The sequence below is a fragment of the Penicillium roqueforti genome (genome assembly GCF_015533775.1).
Source record: "Penicillium roqueforti strain LCP96 04111 chromosome Unknown scaffold_07, whole genome shotgun sequence".
Taxonomy (NCBI): domain Eukaryota; kingdom Fungi; phylum Ascomycota; class Eurotiomycetes; order Eurotiales; family Aspergillaceae; genus Penicillium; species Penicillium roqueforti.
Window position 1 is genome coordinate 611,864 of NW_024067571.1, and position 17,505 is coordinate 629,368.

The 17,505-nt window shown below is 49.2% G+C and overlaps 8 protein-coding genes across 8 annotated transcripts; 5 read left to right on the forward strand and 3 right to left on the reverse strand.

Moving 5' to 3' along the window:
* Positions 1 to 587: 587 nt before the first annotated feature.
* On the forward strand, positions 588 to 1,040 carry LCP9604111_4039 (uncharacterized protein; the record flags this gene model as incomplete). The annotated part of the gene is made up of 2 exons (XM_039071694.1): positions 588 to 689; positions 744 to 1,040. 2 exons carry the CDS (start codon positions 588 to 590, stop codon positions 1,038 to 1,040), a joined length of 399 nt encoding a protein of 132 aa, XP_038930123.1.
* Positions 1,041 to 2,761: 1,721 nt separating this feature from the next.
* On the forward strand, positions 2,762 to 4,096 carry LCP9604111_4040 (cobalamin-independent methionine synthase II family protein; the record flags this gene model as incomplete). The annotated part of the gene is made up of 2 exons (XM_039071696.1): positions 2,762 to 3,020; positions 3,129 to 4,096. The coding sequence occupies 2 exons, from the start codon at positions 2,762 to 2,764 to the stop codon at positions 4,094 to 4,096; spliced, it is 1,227 nt and encodes a 408-aa protein (XP_038930124.1).
* A 544-nt stretch (positions 4,097 to 4,640) lies between these two features.
* pbs2 (mitogen-activated protein kinase kinase PBS2) lies at positions 4,641 to 6,526 on the reverse strand (the record flags this gene model as incomplete). The annotated part of the gene is made up of 2 exons (XM_039071697.1): positions 4,641 to 5,015; positions 5,069 to 6,526. 2 exons carry the CDS (start codon positions 6,524 to 6,526, stop codon positions 4,641 to 4,643), a joined length of 1,833 nt encoding a protein of 610 aa, XP_038930125.1.
* Positions 6,527 to 7,726: 1,200 nt separating this feature from the next.
* On the reverse strand, positions 7,727 to 8,766 carry LCP9604111_4042 (uncharacterized protein; the record flags this gene model as incomplete). Its single annotated transcript, XM_039071698.1, has 5 exons — positions 7,727 to 8,127; positions 8,180 to 8,248; positions 8,295 to 8,378; positions 8,441 to 8,517; positions 8,567 to 8,766. The coding sequence occupies 5 exons, from the start codon at positions 8,764 to 8,766 to the stop codon at positions 7,727 to 7,729; spliced, it is 831 nt and encodes a 276-aa protein (XP_038930126.1).
* A 1,670-nt stretch (positions 8,767 to 10,436) lies between these two features.
* Positions 10,437 to 10,852, forward strand: LCP9604111_4043 (uncharacterized protein; the record flags this gene model as incomplete). Its single annotated transcript, XM_039071699.1, has 3 exons — positions 10,437 to 10,479; positions 10,559 to 10,759; positions 10,821 to 10,852. The coding sequence occupies 3 exons, from the start codon at positions 10,437 to 10,439 to the stop codon at positions 10,850 to 10,852; spliced, it is 276 nt and encodes a 91-aa protein (XP_038930127.1).
* A 697-nt stretch (positions 10,853 to 11,549) lies between these two features.
* LCP9604111_4044 (uncharacterized protein) lies at positions 11,550 to 11,923 on the forward strand (the record flags this gene model as incomplete). Its single annotated transcript, XM_039071700.1, has 3 exons — positions 11,550 to 11,690; positions 11,741 to 11,805; positions 11,878 to 11,923. 3 exons carry the CDS (start codon positions 11,550 to 11,552, stop codon positions 11,921 to 11,923), a joined length of 252 nt encoding a protein of 83 aa, XP_038930128.1.
* A 1,738-nt stretch (positions 11,924 to 13,661) lies between these two features.
* Positions 13,662 to 15,093, forward strand: LCP9604111_4045 (anaphase promoting complex subunit DOC1; the record flags this gene model as incomplete). The annotated part of the gene is made up of 2 exons (XM_039071701.1): positions 13,662 to 14,217; positions 14,273 to 15,093. 2 exons carry the CDS (start codon positions 13,662 to 13,664, stop codon positions 15,091 to 15,093), a joined length of 1,377 nt encoding a protein of 458 aa, XP_038930129.1.
* A 258-nt stretch (positions 15,094 to 15,351) lies between these two features.
* leu2A (3-isopropylmalate dehydrogenase LEU2) lies at positions 15,352 to 16,739 on the reverse strand (the record flags this gene model as incomplete). Its single annotated transcript, XM_039071702.1, has 6 exons — positions 15,352 to 15,584; positions 15,648 to 16,275; positions 16,339 to 16,434; positions 16,484 to 16,549; positions 16,608 to 16,628; positions 16,689 to 16,739. 6 exons carry the CDS (start codon positions 16,737 to 16,739, stop codon positions 15,352 to 15,354), a joined length of 1,095 nt encoding a protein of 364 aa, XP_038930130.1.
* Positions 16,740 to 17,505: the final 766 nt, after the last annotated feature.

Consider the following 17,505-nt stretch of genomic DNA (forward strand, 5'->3'; position numbering starts at 1 on the left):
TAGAAGGAACTACCCTCGAAGAGGCCGCATTTAAGTAGTAAGTCGTATCTTTCTATTTTTGAAACCGCCTATATAGCAGCTGTTTGAATATATGAAGCTTTATTGATTGGTTATCTCAAAAACATGGAGAATCGATATGGCCTCGTACGGCCCTAAGGGGGATATATGAAAGAGGGTACCTAGCTGAATAATACAATTAGGGTATTTTATCTCGATAGGTTAATTAATCAATTGAATTTAACGGCGATAAGAGCACCGAGATGGTGATTAGTGAAGTTGATGCCTAAGATACAATGCACAGTGGCACCGCAAAGATCCGTGACCACCCCCCTTCACCGCCAGTACCTCCGCCTTCCTATCATGGCGTAGTGAAGGTAGTCGCGTAGTCGTTACCTCAGCATGCTCAGGTGGCCATGCCCCTTCGTATCGCTTCCCTCTCTTCTACAGGTTGTAGGCTCAGGAAGCAGAAAGGAGAGAGTTGTATTGACGTGGTGGCGGTCCGGATTGGCAGAAACTACATAATTACATCAGACCTGCCCTTAATCCCTTCACCAACTGACAATCCTGACAAGCCGGCTCCTGAAACCATGTCCACTGTTGCGATAATGCCTCCATCCAGGATCTCTACTCCACCTTCTGTGGCGGTCTCGCCTGTCAAGTCACCTACGAAGACCTCCGCTCTGCCACCAGTAAGTATAGGCTAACTCCCTCTTGTTTTTGGTCACGTCGCTAAGGATTGCCAGTTTACTGATCCCCCTGGCTGGACCTCGAACCCATCAAATCCTCTTTATCAGGAAGAGTGGATAGGCGCCGACTCCGAAGGTCAAGTAATTGCTCGAGACTATGGTCTCCAACCAGGACAGCCGGTTATGGAGGATGATTACGGATGGCACACAATTTTCCTGTCTGGCAATAAGTTCTATCTTTGGGGGCGGTTGAACGACGAAGTCGAAGAATTTGTGTCTCAAGATATCCGCGAGATCACTTCTTCGATGTCCCAGTCGGGACTTAAAGGGCTAGCCAGAAAGCCTCTTCCTTAACTTCTGTAGGGAATACACTACTCAGATCACGGGGGTAAACATACTAAACTCCTTTGCGTAATTTACCGTCACCGAATTACACGGAGTACACGATGACTTGAAGACCCCATACTTATGGAAAGGTGGCTATGTCCGAGCCAGCCATTCCTGTTACCGATCCTGGCCCTGTGAACAAATGTCCTACTTTGTTTTCTATCCATTCCAGTGCCAACAAGCTAACGGCTGACATCAGCAGTTCTCACCTAGTTAGCAACGAGTATTTAGACCATATTCGACTCTTTCATTCCTCTTTCAGCACATTTTTTCGCTACAGCCCTACACTTCTACGGTTAGGCTACCCCTAGGGGCGCTCCTAGACGGCTAGCAGCTCCCAGGAACGAACAGCGTGATCCTGGAGGTGATTCAAATGTTCCTAGTACAAGAGGGGGGTATTCATTCAGGCGAATGACTACCGCAAAAATCCGCTTTTGCTGTCCAAACAATCTCACAAGAGAGGTTACTCACTACCAAGGCTCTGTTAGAGTCACAGATCACTGCTTCATTTACAACTATATCTCTTTTGTTATTCAATCGAGGCATAGTGGAGTATAGAAGCGCGTCATACATTCAAATATCAAAGGTGATGCATATATCTGGCTTCAAGTAGGGTGAGAAAGTGACTATGCATACACATTATAGCTGGCTGGTTTCCCTTGCTTGTTGCTCCGAGGTCATGCGTTACCTAATTACCGTATAGCCAGGGTTGGATTATAAATAGCAACAAAGATGGTTCAACGTCTTGTCAGTCAGCGTCGCAAAGTTCGAGAAAGCCCTCTTTGCACTCTCAGAGGATGGATGCAACACATATTGCTCTTGCTGAGCAGCCATACGAACGAGAGGGTCAAACGGCATGATGGGCTGAGTGGCTTTCACAGAAACCCCCCATGAGGTACAGCTCTCTGTCCGAATATCATCATGGATTACTCCCCACTGGAGGTGGACGTTTGCAGGACCACCAGATTCTGAGACCAGCATTTGGTTCAGCGTACTAGTGACTTGTGAGTACTCTAGCCACAGATTGTCGATAGGACCACGGATACAGAAGTGGGAGTAGCTAAGGGCACGAACCCAAAGTCTTGAGGCTCTACGCCCGACCCAACCCGAAGCCCGTACGGGTCGGGCCACGGGCTGGGCCCGACTCGGGCTTTGCCGAAGACTAGGAATCAGTTATAGTTTTGCTCTTATTCGGGAAGAGCGCTACGGTATATAAAGACTGCTGTCACCAATAGCTTGTGCGCTACTATATATATTGGTCCTGGGTATGTCAGAGCGAGAGATAATGGTCTTTTGGCCGAGCGGGAGAATGTACGCCCGCGCATATATCCTCTACATCATGGCCTTCAGAGCTGTCTCCCTCGGGGAACTGCGACCTTCTGGTCGTTAAGCTACCCGGGAAGAGCTGTTTGGTATATAATTATCTTAGAAATTTTAGTTTTGGGGGATATTCCTATCCTCTCCATGTGGGGGATCTTTCTTATTGTGTGGTGCTAAAATGTGGTGCTCAGATAGCCGCTCTACTAGAAGCCCCATTAGCACCACATTTTAGCAGCCCCGCAGAAAAAGATCCCCCACATAGAGAAGAGAGGGATGTCCCCTGAAAACTAAAACTAAAATTTCCCTGGAATAATCCTATACCAAACAACTCTCCTGGATTTGCAAGCGTAGCTTTTCCTACAAAAAACATGGCGAACGAGCTTAAAAGCGCCCCACCCTTCCGGGCCGAGCAGATGGGCTCACTCCTGCGCCCAGCTAACCTACTTGAGGCGCGCGAGAAGATCGCCAACACCGGAGTCTCCGCCGAAGCCGCCGGACTCCCCGCCATCGAGCAAGAAGCCGTCCGCGATGTCGTCAAGATGCAGCAAGAGCTCGGGTTCAAGGCCGTGACGTCTGGCGAGTACAACCGCACCCGATTCTGGGGGTTGATGTGGGATGAGTTCGAGGGTACGTAGTATACTAATATCCGGGCTATACCTAACTATCCTATATATCTATCTATCTATCTATCGATATTCCCCCAAGCAAAGAAAAACACACTAACAAAAAAACCAGGAACAATCCGACTCCAAGACGCCGAATCCTCAATGTTCAGACTCTACCACCCAGACGTGGTCAGCCTGATCGAAAAAGACCGCAAAGTAATGCCGGGCGACTCCGTAATCGCCGGCAGCAAGCTCTCACACAGCGTCTCGGCCTCGCAGTCCAACCTCCACGAGCTGCGTCTCGTGCAGGCGTCGCTCCCGCAGAGCGAATGGCCCAACATCAAGCTGACGATGATCACGCCGGCGTGGTTCCACATGCGGTACAAGCAAGGGCGCGCGTACGCGGCCGACGCCTACGCCAACGACGCCGAGTACTTCGCCGACGTCGCGAAGGTGTATCGCGCCGAGCTGGCGTCGCTGTACGCGGCCGGCTTGCGGAACGTGCAGTTCGACGATCCTGGGATGGCGTATTTCTGCTCTACTGCGTTCCGGGAGGGGTGGGCGGCGGATGCAGATAATGAGGGGTCGGTGGAGGATCTGTTGGATGCTTATATTAAGCTGTACAATGATTCGCTTGCTGGGCTGCCGGCTGATATGCATACGGGGATTCATCTGTGTCGCGGCAATTTTATTGGTGGACGGCACTTCTCCGAGGGGTCGTATGACATCATTGCGAAGAAGTTGTTTGAGGACTTGGATGTTGATACTTTCTACTTGGAGTATGATACGGAGCGGGCTGGTGGCTTTGAGCCGTTAAAGTTCTTGCCGAAGAACAAGAATGTTGTCGTCGGAATTATCAGTACCAAGTTGCGCGATTTGGAGGACAAGGAGGCTATGAAGGAGCGGGTTTACTCCGCTGCTGATTTTGTTGCGGAAGGGTCTGGGGAGACTAGGGAGGAGGCGCTCAAGCGGGTTTGCATCAGTCCTCAGTGTGGGTTCAGCACCCATGAGAGTGGGTATCCTCTTCTTCTCGAGGATCAGAAGAAGAAGTTGAGTCTGGTGAGGGAGATTGCGGATGAGGTTTGGGGAGAGGCTTGAGGGGATTCCGATTGAGAGAGTTCTTGTTCAATTTCAACAGCAATAAGAACCTCGGGGGATGTATATATATGATCTGTTTTCAACACGGCTTTTAGCGATATGTACTTATGAACTGATTACTAGCGAATCATCAAAATGGAATTTCAATTGAAAAACTGATACACTACAGTGGCTGCATCTACGAAAACCAAAAATCCAGATTGTTTACAAGGTAGATACAGAAGGAAATTCAGGACAGGTAACATGTATGAAATTGTGTTTCTTCGCGCCTGGTCATATGAAGGGCGGGCGCAGCAAATTATCTCTACTGCAGTTCAGAAAATGCTCGTAGATCCAGGTATATGATTTCCCCAAATAGTCTCAAAGCACACGCGGGTAATGACCATGCCGAGGGTCTGCCCACGCTCCAATGGATCCCAAACGCCAGAGCATTGGCGCATTAGCCTGGTGAAATCAATAGAGATGCAAGTGTGGTAAACAGCGCCTGCGCCGTGAAAGTGCCCCCGGAGAAAAGGAGGATGCAATGTTCGAAATAGCCGAAAGCTCAGTCATCTTGCGACGGAGCGAGTGGAACACCCTCGGAAGGGCCCGTGCCGACCTGATCCAGCGCGACAGCATGAAGTGCTGGTTTCTCGGAAATCTTTAGCAGGCCATCTTCCTTGAGTTTCATTTGCTTCTTCACCCACTCAGCCACTTCTTCGTCCTCTGTCATGGCCGATGAAGAGACATCACCAGAGCCGGACTCAGGTGGTGGGGCATCGGTTGGTGGCTCCATGAGAGAGGCCAGCCAAGGGTGTCGGAGTAACATGTTGTAAGTTGGTCGGTTTTTGGGGTTCTTGTCGAGACAGGCCTTGACGAATGCGTGTGCTTGTTCAGAGAAGCCCTCGGGTAGTGTTGGGGGATCTCCGTGGACGATAGCCTAAAAGACAAGATTAGAATATTGAACTTGGAAAACTGTTTCGGAGTACTCACGTGTAACTGGCTGAAGATGTTGTTGAATGTTTCCGGTGGATATGGGTATCGGCCCATAGCGCATTCGATGACGGACAAGCCTAAACTCCAGACATCGCTTTGCACGCTGTATGTACCGGCGCTCGGCGCTCCCGATTGTTGCATTCCGCCTCCCGAGATTCGTTCAGGTGCCATATAACTCTGACAGCCGATATTGGTCTTCGCAATACTAGAGACTAGATTTCCGCTGACACCAAAATCGCAGATCTTGATTTGGCCCTTGCTGTTGACAAGGACATTGGTTGGCTTCACATCGCGGTGAATGATATTATGGTCCTCTTTCAGTGATTTCAACCCCATGATGGTCGACAGAGCCATCTTCCGCAGAATGTTCTCGGGAACACCGCCCTCGTAAAGCTTGTCGATCGAGCCGCCGTCCATGTACTCAACACACATATAGACAGCACCTTCCTGGAAAAAGGCTCCGTAGAAATCGATGATGAATGGAGATACACAGCGGTGTAGAATGTCCAACTCCATAATGATTTGTGCAAACTTGGCTTCGTCCAATTCCAAGCGAATCTCCTTCATGGCCATGACCACTCCGGAGAGTTGAGTTGACCCAGATTCTGGAGTCGGTTCGGCGAGGCCTGGAGGACGGCTAACAATGCCACCCAACCCCTGGCCTGGCTTTCGTAGATGCGGGCGAGAGTGTCGAACCTTGTAGACCGTTCCGTAATTACCCTTGCCCAGCTCTTCCAAGCGATCTACTTCATCCAATGAAATCTTGAAGCTGTGGCCTGACGAAAATTCGACACCACCTCCGTGTAGAATAGCTTTGTTTTTGAAGTTGAGAGTGCCCTCCTTCGTATCGATGAACTCGGAGTATTTGCTAAAGGCAGACTCGGCATTTTGTTCCCCCTGCTTTTGATCTGTACCTGGAGTATTAGATGGACCGGTGACATCCGATAGCTTGAGACCCGGCTTCATGCGCTTCGCCGCAAGCCCTCCGGGCCGAGGCGACATAGAGCCAGGAGCGGAGACGGCAGAGGAAGAGGACCAATTTTGAGGATTTGGACGAGTAGCGATCGGGGACATGCCTCCAGAAAATGCGCCGCCTGCACCGCCTCCTTGAGCCATGGGGATCTGCCCCGTTGAGGCAGCAGTCTGTGGCTGTGGAGCACCTTGACGGGATAACGAAAATGCCTTCATTTTTGCCATAATATCTTGATTTAATCCACCGGTTCCTTGTGAACTCATCGACGATTTAGGTTGTGTCCCAACACCCCGTCGCGCAGCATTGACCTGCCCCAGGTGTGTGGATGAGGAAGTTAGGCCAGCTCCGAAAGATTCGCGGGAGGGGAGGACAACGGGGCTCGAGGTCTGCCGGGGGAACGCAGGGGTCGTGGGGTCTCTGGGAGAAAGAGTGTCGGCTCTAGGCGCGACATCCTCAGAGGAAAAATCCCGTTCATCAGTCATGGCGAGATGAAGATGGGCGATCGGGAACGAATTCGAGCCGACACCAATGGCCGGTGTAATTGCTGTAATTATGCCGTTTTGGACTTGGCTGCACCGGATGGCAGCGCTATGAAAGAAAATCAAGCAAAACAAAGATGACAAGAGAAAATACAAAAGAGAAAACGGGTGGTCTGGGCAGAGGAAGAAAGGAGGGGCAGAAATCGCAGGTGATATCGCAATGTGAAGTCACTTCGGGCCGTGATAGAACGTGGGGAAACCGATTTCAATACGGTATTGTCACTTCTAGTATATTCTAGTATGTTCTGGAGACAGCCTGCTGTATTCTGCTGTATTCGGTCTTTTTCTCTATTATCTTCCTATATACGCCGCAGCTACAGCTAATTCTTTTCTTTTCGATCCTTTTATATTCTCTCTATACTTGCTTTCTCTGTGCGTATCAAGGAGATCTCCAACCGGGCCGCTACCCAGCCAATCACATGATGCCAATAAGCCAAAAGCAGGTTTTCTCCGTCTTGTCCGCTTCGTCTGCCGTGTTTCAAAAAGGTGGCTTATATCATTTTATATGATATTGCTGTGTAGCTGACGACACCCTGCATCCCTGGCATCGACTAGCCGGTTTTCTCCTGTGTTTTGACGCCTATTCCAATGACCATGCCAAGACATTCCTCGGGTCTGATAGCCCCAGTTGTGAAACGGCATTGGAAAAAGTTCGATCCTGTTGCCAATCCGGTACGATCGGCCGTTGCTGACCCTGCACCCCGGCGCCTCATTGCGAGTCGTTGACTCATTTCTACTCCACTGTTCTCCCGGACATGACCGGCTGTTGGCTCGGATAAACGGTCCCATCCCCCGGGGGCCCGACAGAATTCCGGGCCTGGTTTCCAAGTTAGGGAATCAGCTTGAACTGGAGCACGTTCCTCTGACCCGGGAAGAGATAAGGTTCGATTTAGATTGACCTTGCTATAGCTGCGCTCGGTATGCTCTTGCGATCAAACAAAAGGTATTGAAACGGTACCTGAAAATAGATAGCGGGGCAAAACGCCTTCGGGCACAAGGAGTGTGCCCGGAGTGTGCCCGACGTTGAATAGTTCATTGCCAATTCTTTATTATTGGATCAGTACGTAGTACCGTCATGTAAATTGCATGTTGCCACCAACTCGTGTTGATCCTCTCGTTGCAAATTCGTTTGATTTAAACATCTCATGGCAAGACATATCCCCCGTCAATAAGCACATCGCTTCCGGTCATAAAGGTCGATGCATCACTGGCGAGGTACAGATACAATGCCTTGATTTCTTTCACGTGGCCTTGCCTTCCTAGTGACGACATACGGTATGCCTCCTTGAGGGCGAACGGACCGGCGCCCATCTTTGTATCGAAGAAGCCTGGCGAGACGATGTTGACCCGCGCAAAATCCCGCCACTCGCGGGCAAGTGATTTTCCAAAGTGAGTGACGTACGCCTTGGTCGCATTGTACACAGGCTGATCAGTAGGCACGTTGACAATGTGTGCGCTCATACTCGAGGTAATGATGAGATTGCCACGACCTTGCCGCGCGAATACCTCGCCAGCATATTTAGCACAATACACAATGCCGTCAACTAATCCTGGTTAATACCACATTCTTATCTCGCCGAATGAACAATTTCATACCATTCACGGACATCTGCTTTCGGTACTCATCTAGAGTCTGTTCCAAGATAGGCTTGGAGATCGCCATGCCTTTTTCAATCAGCTATCTGCCATACATCAACCCGCGGAAACTAACCTGCATTGGCAACGAACACATCAATTTTGCCGAAATCTGCCACGACCTTGGTAATCGTCTCGGATACTTGATTGGACTCCGAAACTGCAGATAAAGCTTAGCATTTGTCGCCTTCTATAGATATGAAGCTCCAACTGCCCGCCTACCATCGACCTTGTAGGCGGATGCCTTTATACCATGTTCCTTTGCTAGGACCTGGGCTTTCTCGATAGCGACGTCATTTCTGTTGATATGGTTAACCGATTACATACATTGGATGAAGAAAAACCTACGAATTATACCACAGGGCAACATGAGCGCCGGCTTCGGCCATACCCTGCGCTATCGCATGGCCAAGTCCATCGGCAGCTCCCGTGACGACCACCACCTTTCCGTTCATTTTAAACTGCTCCAAAACATTGGTAGGCGTATCCGGAAATGGACGAGGGAAGCCCTCCCGGTCTTGGGTGCAGTCTTCAATGGTCATAGACATCTTGTATATTTGTATATTTGTGTAGTGGTTGGGGGTTGCGAGAGCGAAGGACAACCCCTCTTTATAAAGTATCCAATGTGGTGTCTTCGGTGCAGTGTTGGCCGAGACGATCTAGGGCCGAGCATTCTATAGTGCGGGGATCTTTGAAGTCTCGTGGGTTAGATGCACTCCATTGTGTCATGGAGTTTATCCTAGGCTGCTCCAATTCATTAGGCACTATATCCAGTACATATTTAGTTATATAAATCCCCAATCATAAGTGAGGTAACACTAACACCGCGCTTTGGCCTCAGTGGGGGATCAACATCTCCAACCAAGGATTCTGTGAACCTCGGCTTCCAACAAACCGGATTTTGAGTGTCGTGAAATCTTGGGTAGCCTATATTAAAACCCCACGAGAAACTCGTGCCCGCACCATCATACTGGTCATTTTTGGCACTTGGCGAGTCAAAGATAGAGCAGGGCGACGATAGCTGAAGGGACCAATAGTTATCTTTTGGATACTAATGCATTTTCGGGAGAAATTATAGACTAAAATATAGATGCAACCCTATACTTAGCCCCGCAGTCCACACTACACGTGTAACTCACAATGCCTCTAGCGTCTTTCTTCTCGAATGGCCCTCAATATAGGAAGAAGACCGGAGTTGTTTTACTATATGTTAGTCTCCTTGGATCACCACCAATGTTCAGAGTTCTAGGTCAACGTCCTTGACAACAATTTAGTAGTACAGTGGAAAATAATGCTTCCCATGTCACCGAAAATATTGTAACTATCGATAAGTTCGCTGGATTGAATTATTTACAGTTCTCTTTAACTATAGAGGATTAGATTCCCGCCTTATTCTGCCTTCCACCTCAGGCATCAAATTACTAGCACCCTCAAAAAAAATAAAATAGAAAAGGTCTTACCCGGGCTCGAACCGGGGTCGATGGAAAGTTTGAAATTCGATATCAAAATCCACAGTCATAACCACTAGACCATAAGACCAATTGGTTGTCAGGTGACTAGTTAATAAGAAATATATTCACAAGACAGAAGAAAGAAAATATTAGTGTAGGATGGTCGTTCCTTCCTGTTCTGTTAACCCGTCGCTCGCTCTTTCTAATTCTGTAGAAGAGTAAGCAAGCGATCAGCGTTTTGTGTGTGCTTTCCGCAAACCCATGATCTGCACACACAGATTCATACAGCTAATTTAGGCGTGAAATATATGAGCGAGTGTAGAAGAATAAACGGGGAATGTTCGCTCAAGTGCAAAAAGTAACAACTCTACAGGGATTGTAGCAATAGGTTTCACAAGGTCTATTCTGTATAGTTAAGAAGCAAAGTTACTAAATTTGAAATAGACAAGTGCGACAATAGACGCTAGCTAGAATGGATCATTTGTGATTAAAAAAAAAAATAAAAGAATAAAAGGTCTTACCCGGGTTCGAACCGGGGTCGGTGGAAGATTCCAAACAAGATGTCAAAATCCACAGTCATGACCGCTAGACCATAAGACCAACTTATGGGTAATGCGTTCACTCAGAGTTTCATTACGGAAACCAATACATTCCACATTTATTATTACAACCCGAGTACGTACGGAGTAGTTTCTTAACCCATGACTGGAATTGACAGCGATAGTTGATGTCTTCCTGGCTTGAAGAAAATGACATAATATCCGAAGATGTTGGAACTTTTACCTTTCACACATTATTGTCGGCGTGGCGGTGAGAACAGCCCTTACCGTATGCGAAGACGGGACACCGTCCAAGGGTGCTTAGCGCTGACGAAGGATGTGTTTCACAGGTGACGGTAGCCCCCAGATAATCTCTCAAGAAGTGAACACCATGGTCCGTCGCAAACTGGGCATCACCCTGTTCGTTGTCTGCAATGAGATTACACGATGGAACGCTTTATCCATGGAGCGGGTGAGGAGTGCAACGTTATCCAGCCTTGGGACTATGATCTTTACTGGCTGTTTCCAGGCCGATCAATTACTGTCCGCGTGTACGTTATTTGGACTAGGCCGAGCTGAATATCCTGCTCGGGGGCCCATCATTTGGCCTAGCTGATCATTATGAGAAGAATCTGTCTGCTTGATATTTTGTTGATTTGTATACTCCGTATAGAATAACAAGATGCACCGGAATATTGGCATGGATAGTTGATGTGATGTCGAAAGAGCGTGACTGTTTATTTGGTTTCAGTTATTAGGTTTGTGCTTGCGCCGCTGCCTTTCTGAATTTAGTAATTTCACTTTAGTAGACATGCAGACTTATAATTATAAATCGAGGCCATTAACATGTTTATAATTCGATATTAAAGATACCCCATACCAACGCGAAGACGTCATAGAACAATAGGGCTGAAAGGAAATGCGCCAAGCTGTCGTAAAGCTTGACCAAAAGCTTGGTGTATCTCCATCCTCGAGGTCCGATTTCACACGGACTTCCAATGTTTCCTATATAGTTTTTATGTTACTTACCGGCATTTTAAATTAGAAACCAACACATGAACAAGTCACCTCGCTTTCCATTTCAGCTGTGCTAAGCATAGCCTCTAAGCCAGCGCATAAGCCGGTAATCCTCTTCTGCCGACCTCAGCCCGACTACCCCACCGGCCCATAATCCGGTTGCCTGTCCTGGAAAAAGAGTTTTCAGTTTATTCTTAGCGCGGAGGCAGGACTTTAATTTCAGTAGAAACACGGCTGACCCCGGCTTATTTGCCTTTCCCCTTTATCTTCCCCTTCCCCTCCTGAATCTCCTCTCCATATCCCCTTTTCTCAAAATCATCCAAGATGTTCGGCTGGTTCAAGTCTTCCAACGAGTCCAAGCCCACCCAGGAGCAGGAGCCTACCTGGAATGCGGCCTCTATGGCCATGGAACAGCCCTCCAACACCCAGGCCATGTCTCCTACCAACGTCGTCTCCCAGCAACCTGTATGTATTTCGGTTATTATTCGCTGGAATCACCACTAATCAGCCCTTAGAACCCCGAGTCCATGAAGATGGAACTCCGCGGTGGCGGTGAAGGTGGTGATATCTGCTGTGGAATGTAAGTCTTACAAGCTTCCTAGAGAGCCGTACTCAACCAGAATAAGAAATGGGGCTGACATTCTCACAATAGCTGCGCTGGTCTCGCCTGCTTCGAGTGCTGCGAGTGCTGCTGCTAGATATCCCGGTTTACTACGAAATGCTACACACCGATGTCATGAACGTGTTGGATTGGAACTTGGCACCTGCGACGCGAGCTATAATGGATACCATGTTGTCGCACTAGGATACTACCGTTGAATCACTATTCGGTTTATCATCCGTGTCAATCTCTAGTTGGCGGTCAAGGACATCCGGACTACGGAGTATGCGGTCTATTATTGTATTGAGACTAAATCAGTCTTTACATATTTTTACGAATTTTACAGACCTCGCGATAGGAGGGTCTGCTACCCATATGAAAGAGTACCTTTACTAGATAGACCTTATAAAAGGTATAGATACGGAGTAAATGCTGTTGACATAGTCGAAAATCACTACTGGCACTGATTTATTTACTTCGGTATCGCCACTGTAAAAGCACAGCCTCAGAATAACATCAGCCACATGAGCATTGCCCCGTTAACACTGACCTGTCACCCCTTGTCTACAGGCTCTCGGCCGATATTCATCATGGAGGACATGACTGGTCCTTGCACTTGACGTGAATGGAATTACTCTCGACCGAAACCCTCGATCAGTAGCGAGCAAACTAGTCACCGGGTTTCTCGACCTGAACTTTATTCCTATGGAGGAGATTGGGAGAATCATGCCGATCCGTCTCATACGCCTACGGCCGAGGAAATCGGCACTATTCTAAGTTCTTCGGCCTTACCGTGTTGATGCCCTTCGATAGCGCGCAGATAATATGTCCCCTGTCTCACTGCGTACATACTATCCCCGAAGCAGACGAGCGGCCTGAGCACGATGAATTGATGAATACATGGATCGACATAGACCCATTTGAAGCGGAATCCCGGTGGGCTGTCCCTGATAACGCGGATCACTTTAACTTTGGGCCGGACTGGCGCTGCGTATACAACGTTCTTGCGGAAATCGCTGCTCCGCTTTCTCCTGGGGTTGAAGATAAATGGATACCGCGCTTCCGTGGCCCGGGGTAGGGGTATTGTGTTGTGATAATATACGTTTGGAGTTCGAACCCAATTTTGCTGAAGTGAAAGAACAAACCCCTGAAGAATGGCGCGAGGGACGAGATGCCATTATTGAGAGCCTTGCGATGAGATTACACAGACTTTCCACGAGGACGTATCTCATCCTTGCAGACTAGGAAGCTTTCCAGTCTGGGAGTCTGCGGCTGCTTTATTTGGATGGCTTTCGAAACATTGTTCGCGAAGGCCGTCTGGATTCCGAGATTGACGATCTGTTTGGTGTTGTAACTAATAGATACACAGAAGAGGACCTTGCAAACCTTAATTAGAAGAAAGATAAAGAACATTTTGCGGCATTGCTAGCAAATCAAACAGCTCACAGCTTGTCCTATAATGTCTCATGGGGTTTCAGTGAGCTTTTAGGAAGCCCTTTATAGTCTTGCGATTTGAATTTGAACCTACTAGGCCCACTAGACAATATATCGCTATGAAGGCCCATACTTTCTCATAAGAGTGTGAAGGCACTAGCTATCAGCTAAGGGGGAGTTAGCTAGATAGTCTGCATACATGTGGTTATATATCGCAAACTGCATGGACAATTGATAGCACAGGTCAAACTGCAAACTAGAGATAAAGGCATTCATTGACACAATAAACGATATAATTCCAGTGGTTGACGATGGCACGGAAAAGCATTCTACATGCTTTCCTCTTTTAGTAGGATTCATATTTGAATCAAATAGTCTGTTGTTTACCCCATGCCTTCCAAATGGCGCTAACCGTAAACGGAAATGGAGCTCCCCTCGATCTGCGCGTAAACATCAACTCCAAAACTTATGGAACAACCATGCCTCACTTGCGCCGACAACCAAATCCGCGCGACACAAGACCCAACCAAGACAATGCCCCAGGAAACCTCCGGGCCCAATTCCAGACCCCGCCCACGCGTCACACTCCCACAAACCCAACCCATCGACACCAACCCCCCTCCACCGGTCTAAATGATCTCACACCCGACCCAGTTGCCGTGGCGGGACATCCAGCGGCACCAATAAACCCTTTTACAATATTTGGAAGACCAAGAGCACGGGTAGAGCAACTCCCACCACAAATGATGGATGACGACGACTTCGACGATGATTTCGACCCGCGCGGGCACAACATGCAAGAGCTTGGGAACGACGGGCCCCTCGACTTCGACGATTCCTTCGATCAGGCTATTGAAGGGCAATTTGATGACTCCGATATTGAGGACGAGGAACTGGAGGACGAAGCCGAGGACCAATTCGACGAAGAGGACCCCGACCAAGAGATGCACGATCGAGGTACTGATTCCCTCACAGCTACGATTCATTGCAAGCTAATATTCTCGCGCTACAGAAAAATCACCCTCCCCCTTACCACCCAACCTACGTGAGATCTCATCGCTCGCTTCCTGGACCGTCTCCACCTCCAAGCCGGGCTGCGGCGTCGCGGCCCTCCGCAACCCTTCCCCGGCCCAATACTGGCAATCCGACGGACCACAACCACACACATTAACCCTCCACTTCTTCAAACTGGTAGCAGTCGTGCGCATCCGCGTATACCTGGATTTCGAGCTCGACGAAAGCTACACGCCCACCAAGATGATTTTCGCAGCGGGAATGGGCGGGAACGACCTCATCGAGTTCGCAACATGGGAAGGCGACGGTCCATGCGGCTGGGTCAATGTGCCGCTGGAGGGCGTCGGCGGTCGAAACGGTGGGTGGGTGCGCAACGACACTGGGAAGTCGAAACGCCGATCTACGACTAGTATGCGTCGGCGCACAATCGTGTACCGGAACTGTGATGACCCTGGCCATGAGCATGATGATGAGTGTGATCCGTTTTATGAGATTGATGAGCCCGATAGCCAGGACGATGGGGAGGATCCCTATTCTGGGAATGTGCTCAAGGCGATGGTTATCCAGATGCGCATCATGGAGAACCATCAGAACGGAAAGGATACTCATGTTCGTGGATTCCAGGTCTTTGCTTGTGATGATAGTCGCCGGAAGATGGCTGCTGCGCCGTCGGCTTCTGCTGATGCTCGGCGCCGTCGTCCGTCCCTACGTGGAGCTCATGATCTTCGGGGACGTACCGCTAGTGAAGATGCCGATACTGGATTTACTACCACCGGTCTAGACGAGCCGGATTGGATGGGTGAGCCAGTGATTCGATAAGGGCTTTTTTGAAGGAACAAAAGTACCGGCATTGTTTGGTTTGTAAAATGCCAACGGAGGTTTTATTATCGGAGTTTCATTGTCTTCATGATACCAATTATTTTGCATTGATTGCATGGGTTTGGGCCGGCGAATGAACATCATTAGGCATCTTTTCGCCCGTGAAATACATGTTGCATTTTAAACCGGGTATTGAAATTTTTAGTTTTCTATGCTAGTCATATCTCATATAGAAACATCGAAGAGGCTGCTTTGTATCTACTTGAGCAGCTTCTCCAGCTCGGCGGCGACGGCATCACCGACCTCGGTAGTCTTAGCTGTGCCGCCGATGTCGCCAGTGCGGACACCAGCCTCGATGACGTTGCTCACAGCCTGCTCAATCACGCGAGCCACGTCGATCATGTTGAAGGAGTACTGCATCATCATGGCCACGGACAGGATAGTAGCGATAGGGTTAACGATACCCTTGCCAGCAATATCAGGGGCAGAGCCTGTAGAACCAATTAGCCACCAGAACCAATGGCAGAAAGCAGCAAAGAGGACATAACACATACCGTGAATAGGCTCGTAGATACCGTTGACACGGCTCTTGCCATCGGGAATACCGCTCAAACTAGCACTGGGAAGCAGACCCAGAGAGCCGGGGATGACACTAGCCTCATCGCTAATGATATCACCGAACAAGTTGCTGGTAACAACAATACCGTTCAGCTTACGGGGGTCCTTGATCATCAGCATAGCAGCCGAATCAATGAGATGGTGACCGATAGTGAGCTGGGGGTACTCCTTCTCCATGATCTCAGTGACGACCTTTCGCCACAGCCGACTGGTAGCGAGGACGTTAGCCTTGTCCAAGCTCCAGACAGGCAGGGGCGGGTTGTGTTGCAGAGCGAGGGTGGCGGCGAGACGGATGATGCGCTCGATCTCGTGGCGCGAGTAGGGCTCGGTGTCCATGGCGTATCCGGACCCGTCGTCCTCCGTGCGCTCGCCGAAGTAGATGCCGCCCGTCAGCTCACGGATGATGTTGAAGTCGACTCCGCGGCAGACGTCGGCCTTGAGCGGGGAGCTGTCGACTAGCGAGGGCGCGGCGAAGTTGCAGGGCCGCAGGTTGCCGAATGTGCCCATTTCCTTGCGCAGTCTGAGGATACCCTGTTCTGGGCGCACGGCGCCGGTGCCCCATTTCTGTATGCAGTGTGAGTAGGCTTGTTCTTAGTTGTGCGGGGTGGGGGGAGAATAGAGACGTACGGGACCGCCAATGGCACCGAGGAGAACGGCATCGGCGTTCTTGGCTGCGTTCAAGGCCTCGTCGGTCAAGGGTGAGCCGGTGGCATCGATGGAGGCCTGTAATTGTTAGTCATTGGCGTTTGTCGAGTAGGTGGTGTATACTCACACCACCGAGCAGGTGCTCCTGCAGGTTGAAAGTAAGACCACGGGACTTCTCAATGACGCGGAGGATCTGGGATTCAATTAGTACATCTATTCCGCGCTTTCCCAATTCCAGCTTGCAATGTTACCTTGACACCCTCAGCGGTCACCTATTCTATGTCAGTCCTGTATTCGATTCCCCGCGAGCGTTCAATGTTCCAATGACATACCTCAGGACCACAGTGGTCACCACCGAAAACAACAATATTGTAAGAAGCCATTATGCAATAGTATCAAGAGGAATGATTGACTCGATTACAGGTAGGGAGCTTCAGAATATAAAGGCGGGTGTGAATTTCAAGATCCAACCCCACCAACTCCGACATCGGCGCCGATGACATAAATCCAATCATCGGCGCCGCTTATTCACGGTTCGGTTACATCGATGATGGCGGTATACTCCTGTTTCAGCTTTGTTTTGCCTTTGATCTGCTCTTATTCGTATCCCATTTATGGTGTAGTCTTGACTGCCCAGTCATACTAAGATGCCATGAATCAGACTAATCATATAGAAATATCGCGTACGTCAAGATGTTCCTAGCCATGCCTTGAAGCTGGGAGATGTCTGCTCGGCGAATACGGCGCTCCTTCCCTCTGCGTTTCAAGTCCTCTTGAAATAAAGTTTCTCTCGATATCAACCTTGGAACCTTCATTGGTCTTTGTGCATACTGCAGGGTCATAAGGCGGCATGGATCTAATTGCATGAACACTCATCTGGAAGCCACACTCGACCAGCCACAGCAACCCACTAGCCACGGGGCATCTAGATTCTAACCCCTCATAATTAAATAGTTAGTGTCTATCTAAACTCATCTAAAGCGCAACATCCGAACAAAACGGCTTTCTCGCCTTGTTCATCACTGTTGATATGGGTTTCCATCCCTCCAGAGTAGTCATTTACGCCTGCATCACCGATATAGACGGTTGCCCCCAACGGCGCCACGTCGAAATTGGGGAAGATTTCTGTGAAAATATATTGAATCGAGC